Source organism: Chiloscyllium plagiosum, chromosome 4 (genome assembly GCF_004010195.1).
Source record: "Chiloscyllium plagiosum isolate BGI_BamShark_2017 chromosome 4, ASM401019v2, whole genome shotgun sequence".
In the NCBI taxonomy this organism is placed as follows: domain Eukaryota; kingdom Metazoa; phylum Chordata; class Chondrichthyes; order Orectolobiformes; family Hemiscylliidae; genus Chiloscyllium; species Chiloscyllium plagiosum.
In genome coordinates this window covers 7,553,105-7,572,751 of record NC_057713.1, presented here as the reverse complement: position 1 = coordinate 7,572,751, position 19,647 = coordinate 7,553,105, and the positions used below count along the sequence as shown (strand labels likewise).

The window sequence follows — 19,647 nt, the reverse complement described above, 5'->3', positions numbered from 1 at the left end:
AGGGGTAGGTTCTTCACTCAGTGAGTCGTAAGTTCATGGAATGCCCTGCCAGTAGCAGTGGTGGACTCTCCCTCTTTATGGGCATTTAAGCGGGCATTGGATAGGTATATGGAGGATAGTGGGTTAGTATAGGTTAGGTGGGCTTGGATCGGCGCAACATCGAGGGCCAAAGGGCCTGTACTGCGCTGTATTCTTCTATGTTCTATGTTCTATGATTAAAAAATAATAAATATTTTGAGCAATATTTTGCACTTGTTGGAACTGACAAAGACCCAAGAGGAGACTGCTGCAGTACGTGCTTCATGATCTGAATTTGTCTGAAAGGGCCTTGGCTTAATATCTTAACCAGAAGATGGCACCATTGACAGTGCAGCACTCTGTCAGGACTATACAGAATGTCAACTTATGTGCTCAAGCGTGGGCTTTAACCCAACTGTCTTTTGATTTTGGGTTGTGAATGTTATCAAGCTTGCCTGATTTACTGAAATGGGACATGAGAATATTACCAGTGCCAATGTAAAGTGATTGAGTCTACGGAATAATTGCTCCAGGTGTTTTTTGAACAACTAGAAGAAGCAGCCGGTATTGGCCACCTAAGACCATAACACAGGAGCAGAAGTAAGCTATTCAGCCCATCGGGTTTCATCTGCAATTCCATGGCGATCATGGCTGATCTGATAATCCTCAACTCTTACCTTTTCCACATAACCCTTAATTCCTTCACTGATTAAGAATATTCAAGGCTAACAGAGATTTTGTAATTAACCAGTCTTAACAGTTCTCTGTTTAGAAGAGGATTAAGTAAAGAATTCCGCAGATTCACAATCCTCCGAGAGAAGAAATTCCTTCTCATCTCTGCTTTAAATGTGCAACTTCTAATTTTCAGATTATGTCCTATGGTTGTAGACTCTCCTACAAGGAGATAAAACTTTTGCACATCTACTCTGCCAAGTCCTCTAAGAATCTTGTTTGTTTCAATAAGATGGCCTGTCATTTTCTATACTCTAAATTGTACAGGCCCAATCTACTCAACTTCTTCTCATATGAGACCCTCCATACCTGGTCTCAACCTTACATACCTTCTTTGGACTGCCTTCAATGCCACTAAATCTTTATTTAGATAAAAAGTCCAAAACTGTTCAAAAGTACTCTAGCTGTGATCTGAAGAATGCCTTGTGTAGAATTCGCAAAACCACCTTACTTTTATACTCAATTCCTTTGGAAATAAGAGCCAACATTCTGTTTTCCTTCTCCATTTCCTGCTGAACCTGGATGCTGGTTTTTTTAATGATTTATGAACACTAAATCTCTCTGTTCTGTAGCTTTCTGCAATCTTCCTCCATTTAAATAATATTCAGTTCCTCTATTCTTGCTGCCAAAGTGCATAAACTCACCTTTTCCCACATTATATTCCTTCTGCCAAATTTTTGCCCACTCACTTAACCTGTCTACGTTGCTCTGCAGATTCTTTGTGTCATCCAACCACTTGCCTTCCCAAAGGGTGGCTAGATGAGATAACAGGTAGGAGGGGGGAGGACTAGGATTAGGTCACCTTCTTCAAAAGTCAAGAGTGTGCGCTGCAAAAGCACAGCTGGTCAGACAGCATCCGAGGAGCAGGAGAATCAACGTTTCAAGCATAAGTTCTTCATCAGGCATGAGGCTTGTGGGCCAAGATGGCTGAGAGATAAATAGGAGAGGGTTGCCACTTCAGTCAGATAGGAGAAAGTGAGGACTGCAGATGCTGGAGATCAGAGCTGAAAATGTGTTGCTGGAAAAGCGCAGCAGGTCAGGCAGCATCTAAGGAACAGGAGAATCGACGTTTCGGGCATAAGCCCTTCTTCAGTCAGATACACAAAATGTGCCTGACAAGTCTTAATGGAGAGACCTTACCCCAGGTCTCTTCATTAAGACCCCAACTCCCGATGTCCCTCTTCTCTCCATTTGACCTCCGTTTCTTAGCATGAGATCCCTTTCATGTACCTAGAACACTTGTGTTCCTAGTTCTGGCCACTTACTAGAGCTGAGCCAGACTGACTGACAGCTCTCTCCCTGAGTGCCAGTTGGAAATGCCATCACTGGCTAACAAAATCTCCTCTGAGGAATAATTAACTGTGAGACTGCTGTAATTGATGGTGGTATGTACCTTGCCAGCACTTCAGAGGTATAGCAGAAAACTCTGTCCTTGGTTTCATGTGAGTTTACCAGCTTTCTATTCATGGTGCTATGATTTCTCTTAGATTTTGTATCTGTTATTTGAACAAATCTCTTGTGAAATAACACAGTAAATTATTTCCTCAAATCCATATACACCAGAAATTAATTATTTTTATCTATCCACTTATGACTTCTTAAACTTAAGGTTTGACTGTGTTTGTCAAGTATATTTTGCTTTTCACAATTTCATTCTGGCTGTCCTTGATTCCTGTTGTTATTTATCCAGCCAGAAATTATATATCATAAATAGCAGGAAGAGATGAGTATAATTTTTGCTGAAGTATTTCTCCTCATAATACTAATATCCTAAGCACATAGAGTTCTCTTTTATGAGTGTTCAATAAACAATCTGGCTTGATAGCTAAGCCTCAAAATAATGATAAACAATTAACTGGAAGTAAATTACATTTGTTCTCATGTGGTCAACACCTGTTTCTTAGAGAAATGGCAAGTTGATGTAAAATACAGTTTCTAATTTACACGTTTAATTATCAGTGTTGATCTTTCGATTTGTTTATATATATTTCTTGTCAAACAAAGCTAACAATGTCATATGGCCCAGCCTTGATCCTGAAGCATTTCGTGACTAAACTATGAAGTTTTAACCTGTTTAAAACCTACTTTAGAGACACTGTCAGGAAACAATTGTGGGAAAGGCTGAAGGTTATAGATGATGTTGAAGACAGAATAAGTTCAGCCAAGTCCTTGTCTAGAATTCATAAATATTTCTAAGTATAACTTCATCACAGAGATGGGATTATTTAGAGTTGGTTACTTCAATGCAATAATACAATCTAGTTCTCTTGGGCTTTGTGAGTCAGGGGACTGATGAACCACTTAAGCATATGGCAAACCATCTTTAGTAGTTGCCATTTACTGTAGGTATTGCATTGTTGGTCCATTGCAGATTCATTTGAATGTGGCAGCATGTGGGAGATATGGAGGATTGAACCCATAAAGGGATTTGAAATCATTGTTGAGTATTTCAGCTGAAAACAACAACTGTCGGAGATCACAGCAGGTCAGATGGCATTCTTAGAAAGAGACTCTTGCATTTGTTGTTTTCAGTACAGATTTCAGCATCTATAGTAATTTGCTCCTACACTGAGCATTTCAAAATAGAAGTGTTACTTAACTGGGAGGCAATACGTATCACTGGCTAAACGTAACTCTGGCATGGCCTATTACCTAAAGATTAATATTTACAGTGCTTCAAATATACAGCGAGAATTGTCAATTCTAAAGTTCCTGAGGAGGTAAAGTTGTGAAGTCTAATAACTTAAATAGTAATATAAACAGAAAGTGCTGGAGAAACTCAGGAGATCTGGCAGCATCTGTGGAGAGAGAAACAGAGCTAATATTCTGAGTCCAGAATGATTTATTTCAAACTGAATGGAACCTGAAAGTGTTGTTTTTTTGCACTGTAGAGGGAGGAGGTGTAAATGCAACGGATTGTGAAAATGCCCAGTGCAAAAGACAAAGCTAGTAATAATGGTGGTAGAGGAGGGATATGTAAATTAGGTGTAAATTATCAGTTTAAAAAAGAGAAAATGGGTACATTTTCTGAGTGTAAAACCAGCAAAACACCGTTGGGGAGATGGGGGGGTGGATGGAAGAAAACAGATTCAGTCGTAACTTTCAAAAGGAATTTGGAAATATACTTGAAAAAAAGATAATGGAAGTAGAGCAGAGCTGCAGGAATAATTAGGAAGCTCTGTCAAAAGTTTGCCAAAGACATGGTCTCCTTCTGTGTTTGATGATTTTATTATCTGAATGAGAATCGATTAAACTCGGTTTGATCCATTTAAGAGACATCCAGCCATAGAACTTATGTTTGATATCATATTTAAGAGAAAATATTTTACAGATTCAAACCTAGTTTAATAGTCTTAATTTATATTTAGTCTAGATCTAAATCCTTAAACCATTCTTACTGCTTTTATTTGTGGACCACAATCCCAAACAGTACCCAGATCTGTAGTTATATTGTAGTTAAGCAAAACATTGCAGTCAAAGTAAAAGCTTATTCGCGTGTGGAATGAACTTCCTGAGGAAGTGGTAGACGAGGGTACAATTACAATGTTTAAAAGACATTTGCATAAGTGCACGATTAGGAAAGGTTTGGAGGGATATGGGCTAGGAGCAGGCAGGTAGGACTAGTTTAGTTTGGGATTATGTTCGGCATGAGCTGGTTGGACCAAAGGGTTGTTTCCATACTGAATGACTCTGCGACTCTATACGTAAAAATGAAAATACAGTCTCCAGTTGAGGTAGCTACATTTTCAGCTTTTGATTTTAGTTGGAGAACTTTATCCCATGAATCAAAAAGGGGAAGATAATATTGTTGTCAGTAAATTGACTTAATGGCTTTTTGTTGCATTGATATGAAAGCTGAATATTGATGAGTTACTGTAGTACAGGTTTTTTACTCAAAATTCCTACCTGTACAAGATTTACTGCACCCTCAGATATTCAGCTGATAATTTCTCTTGGCCTTCAAATTTTTTTTAAATGAACACATGAATTCTAAAAAGCATATAATTAAACGTAATCCAACTAAAGTAATTTGTCAACATGGCAAGGAATGTTTTGGAAGAAATTTGTTTACGAATTGTAAACTTTTCTGGATCTGTTGACACATCTGTGATAAATGAAAAGTATAATATATGTAATTAAATTCAGTGTGTGTATGCCATCAACAGTATTTTTTTTGTTTTTAGATATAACAACAATCAAAGTAATTTAAAAGAAGAGTTATTTTAATGGTTCCTCCAGTTTTGAATGTTGCAAAATGAAAGCATATGTGAACCTTCTATGATGTTAAATTATATTAGAAAGTAAAGGCTTAAGAGACAAACTTGAATCATGAAGCAGCTTTTTTGTCTCTGTTTGATTTACAAATCAAATAAAATTTTGAATTACATACAACTTAGATTAAATGATTAAATGTCAACTTGTATGACTTGCCAAACTTGAATGGCTTGAATCATCATGCATGTATTAGATTACAGACTGCTGAGCCAAGCTCTCTTTGGGCAATGCATTTTATGATGGACTGTTGTCCCTTAATTCAGGAGGCGCTTTCAGATTTTGAAACATTGCTTTTCATTGTCTCCAAAATTTACACTTTATTTTCCGTTTTTCCGTTTTCAGGTGATTATTATAATATTCTGGGGGTGTTTTCTGTTCTACACAGTTCAAACTAGTTTCAGCTCTGTAGGTTTGAAAGCTAAAGGCAATCAAAACATGAGGATAGAATTGGTCTTAACGAGTAGCTCAGGTTCCAAGGTCTGATTTGGAATGCTTGTAGGAGATTGTGATTATGTTTGTTCCCAAAGGAAGAGGAATGAGATGATCAGTTGCCTGCAGATGCAATGATAGACTAAATTTTCAAATTGCACAAGCAGTTAAATTAAATGTATTGGTACATAGGGTTCCTGAGCTTTAATGGAATCTTAATTCTGCTACTTACATACGTTATACAGATTTTCTTTCAACAATGGTTAACACTACCAAATTTATATGGATGATGCTCAGAAGATCTGGTCTAGAGGCTATAACATTCATTTCTAAAGTAGAATTAGTTTACGGGATCAGTAAACTCCTTGTGAGTTTTCCTAATTGCAAACTCAAAGGTTATGATCTCGATCTATGCAGGAGATGGCTCAAGATACATATACGTCATAAATTGGAGGCCTTCCAAAACTGTGCTGTCCAAGTTTAAACTTGCACAAAGTCTTATAAAGTCTTGCTCACCCATCAACCTTGTAGTCTCTGACCTGCATTGGCTCCTGGTTAATTGGAGCTTCAATTTTAAAATTCTTATCCTAAATTTCCAATCCTTCTGCAACCTCACTCCTTTTCATCTTTGTAACTTCCTTCAGCTTGTCAGTCCTTCCAGATATCGATATTCTACTCATTTTCTGATTTTAATAGCTCAGCTCTAGGTGTCCATGCCTTGAATTCCAAAGGCCCTGTGCTCTGACATTCCCTTCCTTTTCTCTTCCTCCCTCTTTATTACTCCTTCCTCTAATCTGTTATTTTAAAATATTCTGGTTTGAACATGCTTTGAGTCATTTGTCTAAGTTCACACAACTTTGTGTCAAATTTTGGTTGATATTTCTCAGGGAACAGTTTTGGGCTTTAATTGCATCAACCCTGCTTCGTAAGTATAAGTTGTGATTTATTTGAATTGAGGATCTATTATTGCAGTTCCAATTGATGGTAATAGTGGACAAGTAAGATCCAAGATTGGAACTTGGCTTGATCATAATTTTAACTGTTGGTTACATTGGTGGTTAGTCACTGAACATATGCATACCAGGCTGCAAATGTTCTTTAACTAAAGACCATAAGACGTAGGAGCAGAATTAGGCCATTTGGCCCATTAAGTCTGTCCACCATTCAATTATGGCTGTTATGTTTCTCAAACCCATTAACCTCCTTCTCCCGTGACCCTTCATCCCCTTACCAATCAAGAAACTGTCTATCTCCATCTTAAATGCAGCCAGTGACTTGGTCTGCACAGCCTTCTGCGCAATGAGTTCTAAAGATTAATCATTCTGTAGTTGAAGAAGTTCCTTCTCATCTCAGTTCTAAAAGATCATCCCTTCACTCTGTGGCTGTGCCCCAGGTCCTAGTCCTGAACCAAGACACACAGCCTAAGGTTACATGGTAAACCATTTAGGACTGAGAACGAGGAGACATTTCTTCACCCAGTGAGTGGTGAGCCTGTGGAATTTGTGACCACAGAAAGCAGTAGAGGCCAAAACATTGTCTGATCTCAAGAAAGAGTTAGATATGGCTCTTGAGGCTAAGGTGTCAAAGGATATGGGGAAAATTATGGAACGTACTATTGAGTTGGATGACCAGCATGATTGTAATGAATGTTAGGGAAGCTTGAAGGATCAACTGGCCTATTCCTGCTCCTATGTTAGATATTTCCATGTAACTCATTGATTCTAGAGATTATCAAAATGGTTTCATAAGTGCCATTTAAGAAGCCAGGTGGGATGATAAGATTAGACAGGCTGCAGAACTTATCAATATGCTAGGATTTTCAAATGGTAGCATAGAAAGAATTTATTTAATCAGGAGAGCATGGGTTTATATTTCAAAAAGACTGAGAATATTGGCCACTGATTTCTGAAATAACTCCTAAAATTGGGAAGCTACAAGTGGTCACATTATTGCACATTATTTAGGTACTGAGCCATGGAACAATAACTACCATAGGTCTGATATGCGTTTCTATATAATGCAGGAATATGTTACATTTATCAAGCAATCAGTACAGCAATGGATTTCCAATATTGAGCAACCATTTTTGTCAAATGTGCTGATTCTTTGGTATTGCCACTGATGTTCTCATTGCACTGCCATTTTTAAACCAATAAAAAACATTATGATTGCCACTAGTATGCAATGGGATACTGCCATGTCGGCAAATCCACTGCATGTACAGAATTCTGAATATGGGCAGCTTTTCCATCAACTGACTAATAGGGAAAATGTATAAGGAAATTAAATCCCGCCCCCTCCACGTATCACCAAAACACATTAACCTCCATTGACTCCCAGTTAATCAATGCCTTGATTTTAAAATTTTCATCCTTGTTTCCAAATTCCTCTCCTCTTGTAACAATCTAAGATACTTAATCACTTCTAATTCTAGCCTGTGGAGCATTCCCCCTCCATTATTAGTGGCCATTGCAGAAATCAAAGACATGTTTATCTGTTCTATACTTTGTCTTTTGTAGAAATAGTTGGGCTTGTGCTATTCCTTGCTATAGTGATCACTTAAGGATGTGATTTGCTTCATTTCCATCTGTAACACATGGAAAGCTATACTATGGATTTTGAGAAGTCTGGTAAAAAATAAAAGTAATTCTCATTCAAAAAATACAGCTTTTCTGTTCTGATTTTCTGACTGTTCTGGAGGTTGATGATTAAAATAATAGATGCTGATAGCTCCAGTATTGTTTCCAAATTTCTTTTCAACTATTTTGCCTGAATTTGTTTTGGGGGATTAGCTGTCATGCAAAAATATTGCATAATTTTTGCTTTTTTCTCATGACTACAAATTAGAATCAAAACTCCATCACACAAATGTTTTGATTATGCAATAAAACATGGTTCATTTTTTATGAAGTTTTTAAAAAAGTATAGTTCTATCAGTACCTGTTGATCTCCTAACAAAGAAATTCCAGACAGCTGTGCAGCCTTATTGTGTTAATATTTTGTACATTCTGCAGGATGAAGATGAGATTGATTCTTACACCATGGTGAAGACTAGTCATGCAGGCACAGGCACCATGAGAGCAACTAGTACTATGAGTGAAGGTGCCCAAACCATGATTGAACACAATAGTACTATGCTAGAATCAGACCTGGGGACCATGGTAATTAACAGTGATGAAGATGAAGAAGATGGAACAATGAAAAGTAAGAAAAAAGTATTTGTCTTTAAATAAAATAGTTGAACATTGCAGACTAATATTCTTATAATGACTTACATTTATCTGCTGCCCTTACCACACAATAATGTGCAAAAGCACTGAATTAACATGACCCTCTTGAGAAAGTGCACTGATACTTGAACCCTGATATCTTGCCACAAAAATTAAAGACTTAATTAGAGTACTCAGAGTCCCAATTTATCTTTCTAATGGACTCATATTAGTAGAAAACACTGACTAGACTTCTGTACTTAACAAGAACTAGAATTTATTACAAGTAAGTAAATTCGAACTACAGGTAAACAACGATAAGCTATTATAACTCTTATTAGTTGAAATCCCCTTCTAAAACCTCTGCACACACATTTGGACAGACACAGAGAAATAAAAATCATCGGTGTTACTTGAGGGTAAAAGATTGGGAAATACTGTTCAAGAACACCAGTCCACAGATTTTGATGAAATGTTCCTTTTTCTGCTCAAGACCTCTGTCTCCAAACTGCTTCCTCCAGGTTCTTTCAGTTATTTGTTGAAAATACAGGAGACTGACACATTAATTGTTCAGTTTCACAGTGATTGGTTAGAAGCAACAGCTTATAGCAAGTGCTGCATGTGTATACACACACATGCATGCACACACACCTGACTAAGAGTTCTAGTAATTCGTTTTCAAAGCTGCAATTCCTTCCTTAGACCTTCACTTTTTAAAACACTCCTTTATCATTTTCACTTACTATCAGACTGTACATTGCTTTCGTACTCCCACAGAACATCTCTCAGGGATGAACAAGGATTGATGTAAAGATGGGTCTTTTTGTTTTTCTTTATTTTCTATTGGGACTGAATGGAAGAAGTCAAACAGTGCGGCGCTGGAAAAGTACAGCCGGTCAGGCAGCATCCGAGAAGCAGGAGAGTCAGATGTTTTGAGCATAAGTGCTTCATCAGGAATGTAGGGGGGCTGCTAAGGGGGCTGAGAGATAAATGGGAGGGGTGGGGCTAGGGGGAATGGTAGCTTTTTGACTTTAATCTCCAGCATCTGCAGCCCTCACTTCCTCCTGAATGGAAGAATGACTTTCTTTTTAAAAACTAAGTATGGCATTATTTGTTAAAAGCAAGTAATCTGACAACCATTGCATAGTACTGTTAAAATAGTTGCTGGTTCAAGCAGATTTGGTGGATTTTGTCGACAAACTGGAGCCAAGGACTATGTACAAATAGAGATTCAACCAGCAACAAGTAGCTCACTGATCTGGGAGCTAGTAACCAATTATCAATGACAAAGACTTCTGCCATCTGAAAATATGAGATTGGCTCCCAGGTAGCTGAACTGCTTGGGACTATGTACAAGATAGTGAGAAGCCATCAGATATCCCTAAGTTCAGGAGCTGTCTCTGTTCTGTGCAGAAAAAAATACACTTTAATCTGATTTTCTTCAAGCTTATATTTCCTTCAGCCATTGCTGTAAGCTGCTATTTTCAATTAATCGGTCAGAAACCTTTCTAACTGTCGACTAGTCAGTCTGTGCCCCCTGGAAACAGGTGAAAGCATTAAGAAGAGGAAGATTGAGAATCAGGGCTCTGATTAGCACAAGAATCATTTCAGTAAATCCTGAGAACAGGGACCACTGAACTGTCTTCTCAGTCTTTCCGTCTGCCTTGACCCATTTTTTTGACCAGAGTGGTGCTGGAAAAACACAGCAGGTCAGGCAGCATCCAGGAAGAATGGAAAATCGACGTTTCAGGTAAAAGCCCTTCATTAGGAACAGAGGCAGAGAGCCTCCAGGGTGGAGACACTTTTGCCTACTTTTGCCATTTTTTTAACTGTCTATATTGTGTATAGAGGAGGAGTTTATAAAGGGGTGGGGTTGATGCTTTAACTTGTAGAATTATATGCCAATGATTCAGAATTGTTTATCTGTAGCTAGAGTATTTATTTGCAATAAATAGTAATTATTGTAAAGTATAGGAACCTGGTCTGTGCTTTCTGTCAACCTGGCTGTAAAAGTCAGATACATTGGGGAATTCTGCACATTTTTAAAAATCCTAACCTTTTGTGATGACTCTGGGAATAGGTTGGGCTTGACTTTCAGCATGCTACCTCACTGAGGTGTAATAACGTTTGAGGGCTTGTCTGGGATTGATTTGAAATTGGTGCAATGAAGATTGTGATATGGTATTTGTAAATAATGCAGGTTAAGGCAAATGGTTTTCTGCATTTAAGACATGGTGATGCAAATGACAAATGGTTTCCTGCTGGTGACAGAGTTTTCCCTGGTAATCTTAAGGGAACTACGCCATCACATCCCCTAATTAGAACTTAGAGAGAGAGAGAAAGTGGGGGAATATAAATTTTGGCTGAAAATGATGCAGATCAAACATGATACCTCAAATGCTCATGTAGGCCCGAGGAGCAGAGGGGGGATCTGTCATAATTTGAAGTCTAGTAAAGAAATGTTAAAGTTTTCACAACCTGTGTGAAAATTTGAGGAAAAGGATGTGGAGACATTCATCATATCATTTGAAAAAATGGCAAAAAAAGGACTGAACAATGCCTATGCAGAATAGGTTGACAGGTAAAGAGCAGAAATATATACTTCATTGTCAGAGGAGCTTTCTCGGGATTATGATGCAGTGAAGAAAACTATATTGACAATCACCTGATGAAGGAGCGTCGCTCCGAAAGCTAGTGTGCTTCCAATTAAACCTATTGGACTATAACCTGGTGTTGTGTGATTTTTAACTTTATATTGACTGCGTACAAGTTAGTACCTAAGGCACATAGTCAAAGATTCTGGAATTTAAGGAAACAGTCTGGACAAAGCTATGTTGAACTTGAAAGGTTTAAGAAAATTTACTTTGACAGGTGGATATGAGCATTAGAAGCTAAAACCTTACATGAAGTTCTTGGAAAGATTCTCCTCGGGGAATTTAAAAACTCATTGCTGACCATAATAAGAACTCATGTTGTGAACGAAAGGGTTGCAACTAAAATGGGAGAGTGAAAGAAAGGTGAGTAACCAAGATAAGGAATAAATAGTTGGGAAGCCAAAGTGTATTGATTATTACAAGTGTTGCAACAAGTATTCTGGGATGTTGGAATTTTAGAGGAAAACCCATGTGACATATTAGAGTTCATAACATTTAAAATGTATAAATCCCCAGGACCTGATCAGGTGTATCTTAGAACTCTGAGGGAAGCAAGGGAAATGATTGCTGGGCCCCTCACTGAGATATTTGTGTCATTGATAGTCACAGGTGAGGTGCTGGAAGACTGGAGGTTGCCACTATTTAAGAAAGGGGGTAAGGAGAAGCTAATGAACTATAGATCGGTGAGCCTGACATCAGTGGTGGGCAAGTGTTGGAAGGAATCCTGAGTGACAGGATTTACATGTATTTGGAAAGGCAAGGACTGATTAGGGATCATCAAATGGCTTTGTGCATGGGAAATTATGTCTCAAAATATGATTTAGTTTTTTGAAGAAATAATGAAGAGGATTGATGAGGGCAGAGTGGTGGACATGATCTATATGGACTTCAGTAAGCCATTTGACAAGGTTGCTCAGGGAAGACTGGCTAGCGAAGTTAGGTCTCATAGAATACAATGAGAACTGGCCATTTAGATACAGAACTGAAGGTAGAAGACAGAGAGTTGTGGTGGAGAGTTGCTTTTCAGATTGGAGGCTTGTGAAGAGTGGTGTGCCACAAGGATTGGTGCTGGGTCCACTGCTTTTCATAATTTATATACATGATTTGGATATGAACATAGGAGGTATAGTTAGTAAGTTTGCAGATGACATCAAAATTGGAGGTGCAGTGGACAGCAAAGAAGGCTACCTCAGAGTACAACGGGATCATGATCAGATGGGCCAATGGGCTGAGGAGTGGCAGATGGACTTTAATCAAGTTAATGTGAGGTGCTGCATTTTGAAAAGGCAAATCAGAGCAGGATTTATACACTTAATTAGATTAGATTACTTACAGTGTGGAAACAGGCCCTTCGGCCCAACAAGTCCACACCGACCCGCCGAAGCGCAACCCACCCATACCCCTACATTTACCCCTTTAACATGACACTACGGGCAATTTAGCATGGCCAATTCACCTGACTCGCACATTTTTGGATTGTGGGAGGAAACCGGAGCACCCGGAGGAAACCCACGCAGACACGGGGAGAATGTGCAAACTCCACACAGTCAGTCGCCTGAGTCGGGAATTGAACCCGGGTCTCTGGCGCTGTGAGGCAGCAGTGCTAACCACTGTGCCACCGTGCCACCCACTTAATGCTAAGGTCTTCAGGAGTGTTTCTGAGCAAAGAAACCTTGGAGTGCAGGTTCATAGTTCCTTGAAAATTGAGTCTCAGGTAGATAGGATAGTGAGGAAAGCATTTGGTATGCTTTCCTTTATTGGTCAGTGCATTGAGTATCGGAGTTGGGAGGTCATGTTGTGACTGTACAGGGCATTGGTTAGACCACATTTGGAACATTGTGCTTAGTTCTAATCTCTCTCCTAACGGAAGGATATTATGAAACTCGAAAAGGTTCAGAATAGATTTCAAGGATGTTGCCAGGGTTAGGGGATTTGAGCGATATGGAGAAGCTGAATAGGTTGGGGCTGCATTCCCTGGAGCGTTGGAGGTGACCTTATAGAACTTTATAAAATCATGAGGCGCATGGATAGGATAAATAGACAAGGTCTTTTTAATGAGGCAGTGGAGTCCAGAACTAGAAGGCATAGGTTTAGGGTGAGGGGGGAAAAATTTTAAAGGACCTAAGGGGTAACCTTTTCACACAAAAGGTGGTGCATGTATGGAATGAGCTGCCAGATGGGTATATGAATAGGAAGAATTTAGATGGATATGGACCAAGTGCTGGCAAATGGGACTAGATTCATTTAGGATATGTGGTGGGCGTGAACAGGTTGGACCAAAGGGTCTGTTTCTGTGCTTTACATCTCTATGACTCTCTAACAAGTCTGAAAATGAAATGAAAAGGCCACACATTAAATTGTAGCTTTAACAAGAAGCTGGAGATAAAACAGCTGGGTGTGCAGAATAAATATATATGGGGAAGATAAGAGCTATGAAGTTTTTTATTGAAAGCGAAGATGACCCCATTTTCTTCAAAGGAAACATCCAGTCCCATAACAATATTAAGAGATCATGGTTGTGGGTATGTTCGCTGAGCTGGGAAGATGTCACCTAGACTGGGGACAAAATGTCTGGAAATCAGTTTCCCAGCTCAGCGAACATTCTCACAATTACGACAGCACCCGAGCTACAAATTACACAAGCTTTGAATATTAAGAGATGTAAAGGCTACTCAAACCCCTTCCTGGAGAAGAATTTAGTTTTCTCTCTAAAGAGTTCAGTGTTGAGTACAAAGACCCACTGGAATGCAACTTGTTTTCTGGATTAGATAGCTGGCATGGGTTAGAAATCACCTGTGGATGGAGTTGACTTTCTTCTGGGGAACAATTTAGCAGGAGTGATCAGTTGACCCCCCAAATCACTTAGTGCTGCAGTTTTCTTTAGTCTTTCTCCATTCAAATGAAATCCACCTTCTGCATTCTTCCTGCCAAAGTGCAGAACATCGTATTTCTATCCCACATTATATTCCATTTGTCAAGTTTATGGCAACTCATTTAACCTGTCAGAATCCCTTGGTGGACTGCATGTGTCACCTTCTCCACTTGCGTTCCCACCAATTTTTGTATCATATGCAAACTTGGTGATCGTACATTCACTTAACTCATCCAAAACTTTAATATAAATTATAAATAATTATGGCCCCATCTCTGATTCCTGTGACAGTCTGATAGTGACAGGTTGCCATCTTGAAAGTACCTAGGCAAAAGTGAGGACTGCAGATACTGGAGATCAGAGTCAAGATTAGAGTGGTGCTGGAAAAGCACAGCAGGTCAGGCCGTGTCCGAGGAGCAGGAAAATCGACATTTCGGGTAGGAGCCCTTCATCAGGAAACATTCGGGCTCCTACCCTACACGTTTTTCTGCTCCTCGGATGCTTCCTGGCCTGTTGTGCTTTTCCAGCGCCACTCTAATCTTGATCTTGAAAGTACCCCCTATCCCAACTCTGTCTTTTATCAGTTAGCCAATCTTTTATCCTCATTAATATATTGCTGCCAGTATCATGGGCTTATTAAGTAGCCTTATCTGCAGTATCTTATGGAACAGCTTTTTAAAATCAAAACATATTACATCTAATTGTTGCCATCTATCTATTCTGCCTGTTAACCTCCTCAAAGAATTCAAATACATTTCTGAAACATGATTTCCCTTTTATGAAGCCTTGCTGACTCTGATTAGATTATGTATTTCTAAATGCTCATATATAGTGTAATTTATCAGAGTGGAACATTTCACAGTTACAGTTGTTCAGCTAACTGGTCCATAGTTAACTTTTTTTAAAAATTTCCCTCCCTTTTTGAATAAGGGTGTTATATTAGCAGTTTTTCAATAATCTGGGCTTTTTCTAGAATCTAAAGATTCTTAGGAAGTTCCTAGAATTTATCATAAATCTTTGCAACATTGTATATTTTTCTTTTAATCTGCTACCATATTTAACTTTCTTGGTGCTGAACTTCCTTGGTGCATTCGCTATCTCTGTAGCCACTTCCTTTAATATCATAGTGGGCATCCCATCAGATTAAGGGGATCTATCTATCTTTGGCCCCATTAGTTCCCTTAATACATTCTCTTGAGGGATAATTATTGTATTTATTTTCTCTCCACCTTTTACCCCTTGAGTATTTAATATTTTTGGAACACAGTTAGTATTTTCTACTGTGAACAGTGATGCAAAGTATTTATTCAACTCTGCTGCCATTTCCTGACTCTCATTTATTATTTCCCAATCCTCTTTCTCTAAGAGCCTTATGTTTATAGAACATAGAAAAGTACAGCACAGAACAGGCCCTTTGGCCCATGATGTTGTGCCGAGGTTTAATCCTAATGTAAAATATAATAACTTAACCTATGCACCCCTCAACTCACTGCTGTCCATGTGCATATCCAGCAGTCACTTAAATGTCCCTAATGACGCTGCTTCCACCACCACAGATGGCAACGCATTCACAACTCTCTGCGTAAAGAGCCTACCTCTGACATCTCCTCTATACCTTTCTCCTAATATCTTAAAACTATGACTCCTCGTACCAGTCAATCCTGCCCTGGGGAAACGTCTCTGGCTATTGACTCTATCTATTCCACTCATTATCTTGTATACCCCGATCAGGTCTAGTCTCTTCCTCCTTCTCTCCAGAGAGAAAAGTCTGAACTTATTCAACCTTTAACTAGTACATTAAGGACAAAAGGGTAACTAGGGAGAGAATAGGGCCCCTCAAAGATCAGCAAGGTGGCCTTGTATGGAGCCGCAGAAAATGAGGGAGATACTAAATGAGTATTTTGCATCAGTATTTACTGTGGGAAAGGATATGGAAGATATAGACTGCAGGGAAATAGATGGTGACATCTTGCAAAATGTCCATATTACAGAGGAGGAAGTGCTGGATATCTTGAAACGCGTAAAGGTGGATAAATCCCCAGGACCTGATCAGGTGTACCCGAGAACTCTGTGGGAAGCTAGAGAAGTGATTGCTGGGCCTCTTGCTGAGATATTTGTATCATCGATAGTCACAGGTGAAGTGCCATAAGACTGGACGTTGGCAAACGTGGTGCCACTGTTTAAGAAGGGTGGTAAGGATAAGCCAGGGAACTATAGACCAGTGAGACTGACGTCGGTGGTGGGCAAGTTTTGTTGGAGGGAATCCTGAGAGACAGGATGTACATGTATTTGGAAAGACAAGGACTGATTAGGGATAGTCAACATGGTTTTGTGCATGGGAAATCATGTCTCACAAACGTGATTGAGTTTTTTGATGAAGTAACACAGAGGATTGGTGAGGGCAGAGTGGTGGATGTGACCTATATGGACTTCAGTAAGGCATTCGACAAGGTTCCCCATGGGAGACTGATTAGCAAGGTTAGATCTCACGGAATACAGGGAGAACTAGCAATTTGGATACAGAACTGGCTCAAAGGTAGAAGACAGAGAGTGATGGTGTAGGGTTGTTTTTCAGACTGGAGGCCTGTGACCAGTGGAGTGCCACAAGGATCAGTGCTGGGTCCTCTACTTTTTGTCAATTACTTAAATGATTTGGATGCGAGCATAAGCGGTACAGTTAGTAAGTTGCAGATGACACCAAAATTGGAGGTGTAGTGGGCAGTGAAGAGGGTTACCTCAGATTGCAATGGGATCTTGATCAGATGTGCCAGTGGGCTGAGAAGTGGCAGATGGAGTTTAATTCAGATAAATGCGAGGTGCTGCATTTTGGGAAAGCAAATCTTAGCAGGACTTATACACTTAATGGTAAGGTCCTAGGGAGTGTTGCTGAACAAAGAGACCTTGGAGTGCAGGTTCATAGCTCTTTGAAAGTGGAGTCACAGATAGATAGGATAGTGAAGGTGGTGTTTGGTATGCTTTCTTTTATTGGTCAGAGTATTGAGTACAGGAGTTGGGAGGTCATGTTGCAGCTGTACAGGACTTTGGTTAGGCCACTGTTGGAATATTGCATGCAATTCTGGTCTCCTTCCTATCAGAAAGATGTTGTGAAACTTGAAAGGGTTCAGAAAAGACTTACAAGGATGTGCCAGGGTTGGAGGATTTGAGCTATAGGGAGAGGCTGAATAGGCGGGGGCTGTTTTCCCTGGAGCGTCAGAGGCTGAGGGGTGACCTTATAGAGATTTACAAAATTATGAGGGGCATGGATAGGGTAAAAAGACAAAGTCTTATCCCTGGGGTTGGGGAGTCCAGAACTAGAGGGCATAGGTTTAGAGTGAGAGGGGAAAGATATAAAGGAGACCTAAGGGGCAACATTTCACACTGAGGGTGGTGCGTGTATGCCAGAAGAAGTGGTGGAGGCTGGTACAATTGCAGCATTTAAGAGGCATTTGGATGGGTATCTGAATAGGAAGGGTTTGGAGGGATATGGACCAGGTGCTTGCAGGAGGGACTAGATTGGGTTGGGATATCTGGCCGGCATGGACAGTAAGGACTGAAGGGTAAGTTTCCATGCTGTACATCTCTATGACTCTTTCTTCATAAGGCAGACCCTCCAGTCCAGGCAGCATCCTGGTAAACCTTCTTTGCTTCCTCTCCAAAGCCTTTGTATCTTTCCTATAGTAGGGCGACCAAAACTGGACACAATATTCCAAGTGTGGTCTCACCAGGGACTTGTAGAGCTGTAGCAAAATCTCACGGCTCTTAAACTTGATCCCCCTGTTAATGAAAGCCAAAACACCGTATGCTTTCTTAATAATTTATCCACTTGGGTGGCAACTTTGAGGGATCTATGTACTTCTACACCCAGATCCCTCTGTTCCTCCACACTGCCATGAATCCTGTCTTTAATCCTATATTCAGCATTTGAGTTTGACCTTCCAAGACGCATCACTTTGCATTTATCCAGGTTGAACTCCATCTGCCACTTCTCAGCCCACTAGCCCATCTGATCAAGATCCCGTTGCAATCTGAGGTAACTCTCTTCACTGCTCACTACACCTTCAATTGCAGCCTGCAATAGCCCTCAATACTATCGACAACACCTCCAACCTTTGTGTCATCTGCAAATTTACTAACCCACCCCTCAACCTCCTCATCCAAGTCATTTATAAAAATTACAAAGAGCAGAGGCTCAAGAACAGAGCCCTCCGGGACCCCACTGAACGCTGACCTCCAGGCAGAATACTTTCCATCTAAAACCACTCTCTGCCTTCTGTCAGCCAACCAATTCTGAATCCAGATAGCCAAATCTCCCTGTATACCATACTTCCTGACTTTATGAATGAGCCTACCATGGGAAACCTTATCAAATGCCTTGCTGAAGTCCATATACACCACATCCACTGCTTGACCTTTGTCGACCTGTCTTGAAACCTCCTCAAAGAACTCAATAAGATTTGTGAGACATGATCTGCCCCTTACAAAGCCATGCTGACTGCCTTTAATCACGCTATGTTTTGCCAAATAGTCATAAGTCCTATCTCTCAGGATTCTTTCCAAAACTTTGCTGACCACAGACGTAAGACTGACTGGTATGTAATTGCCAGGGATTTCCCTTTTCCCCGTCTTAAAAAGAGGAACAAGATTCGCCTCCTTCGAGTCCTCCCGTACGACTCCTATGGAGAGTGCGGAGGCAAATATCCTCGCCAGCGGCTTAGCAACTTCCTTTCTCGCTTCCCGGAGATAAATCTGGCACTGGGGACTTATCAATCTTAATGTTTGCCAAAATTTCCAGCACATCAACTTCATCAATCTTGATCTGGTCAAGACTGTATCCCAGCTCCTCAAAGTTCTCATTCACATGAGAAAACTGAAGCAAAAAACCTCATTTAGGGCTTCCCCCATCTGTTCAGACTCTAAGCACAAGTTCCCTACGCTATTCTTGATCGGCCCTACCTTCTCCCTGATCATTCTCTTATTCCTCACATATGAGTAAAATGCCTTTGGGTTCTCCCTAATCCTTCTTGCCAAGCCTTTCTTGTGCCCCCCTTCTGGCTCTCCTCATTCCATTTCTGAGCTCCTTTCTCGCTGTGCTAGATCCTTGCTTCCTCCACCTTACGTAAGCTGCCTTCTTTCTTTTGACGAGAAGCTCCTTTGTTCTCGTCATCCAAGGTTCCTTAATCTTACCCCTTCTTATCTGTCTCAGAGGAACAAATTCGTGCATCACTCACAACAACTGCACCTTAAGTAGTCTCCACATGTCTGCTATGCACTTTCTGTGGAACAATTGCTCCCAGTCTGTACTTCCCAACTCCTATCTGATAGTGTCATAATTTCCTTTTCCCCAATTAAATATCTTCCCTCGGTAACTGCACCTTTCCCTCTCCAAGGCTATGGTAAATGTGAGGCAGTTGTGATCACTGTCACCAGTGTTCTCCCACCGCAAGATCTGACACCTGCC

At 40.1% G+C, this 19,647-nt stretch overlaps 1 protein-coding gene across 5 annotated transcripts in view; it reads left to right on the top strand.

Annotated features, from left to right (window-relative positions):
* The window catches only part of stk3 (serine/threonine kinase 3 (STE20 homolog, yeast)), a 457,998-nt gene that overhangs the window by 347,976 nt on the left and 90,375 nt on the right, over positions 1-19,647 (top strand). For all 5 annotated transcript variants that reach the window (XR_006311343.1, XR_006311344.1, XM_043687663.1 and 2 more), the window contains one exon: positions 8,469-8,658. Coding sequence is in view for 3 of the 5 variants with exons in the window: in XM_043687663.1 (XP_043543598.1) it covers positions 8,469-8,658 (190 nt within the window). In the remaining 2 variants the exon portion in view is untranslated. The remainder of the gene's footprint in view (positions 1-8,468; positions 8,659-19,647) is intronic.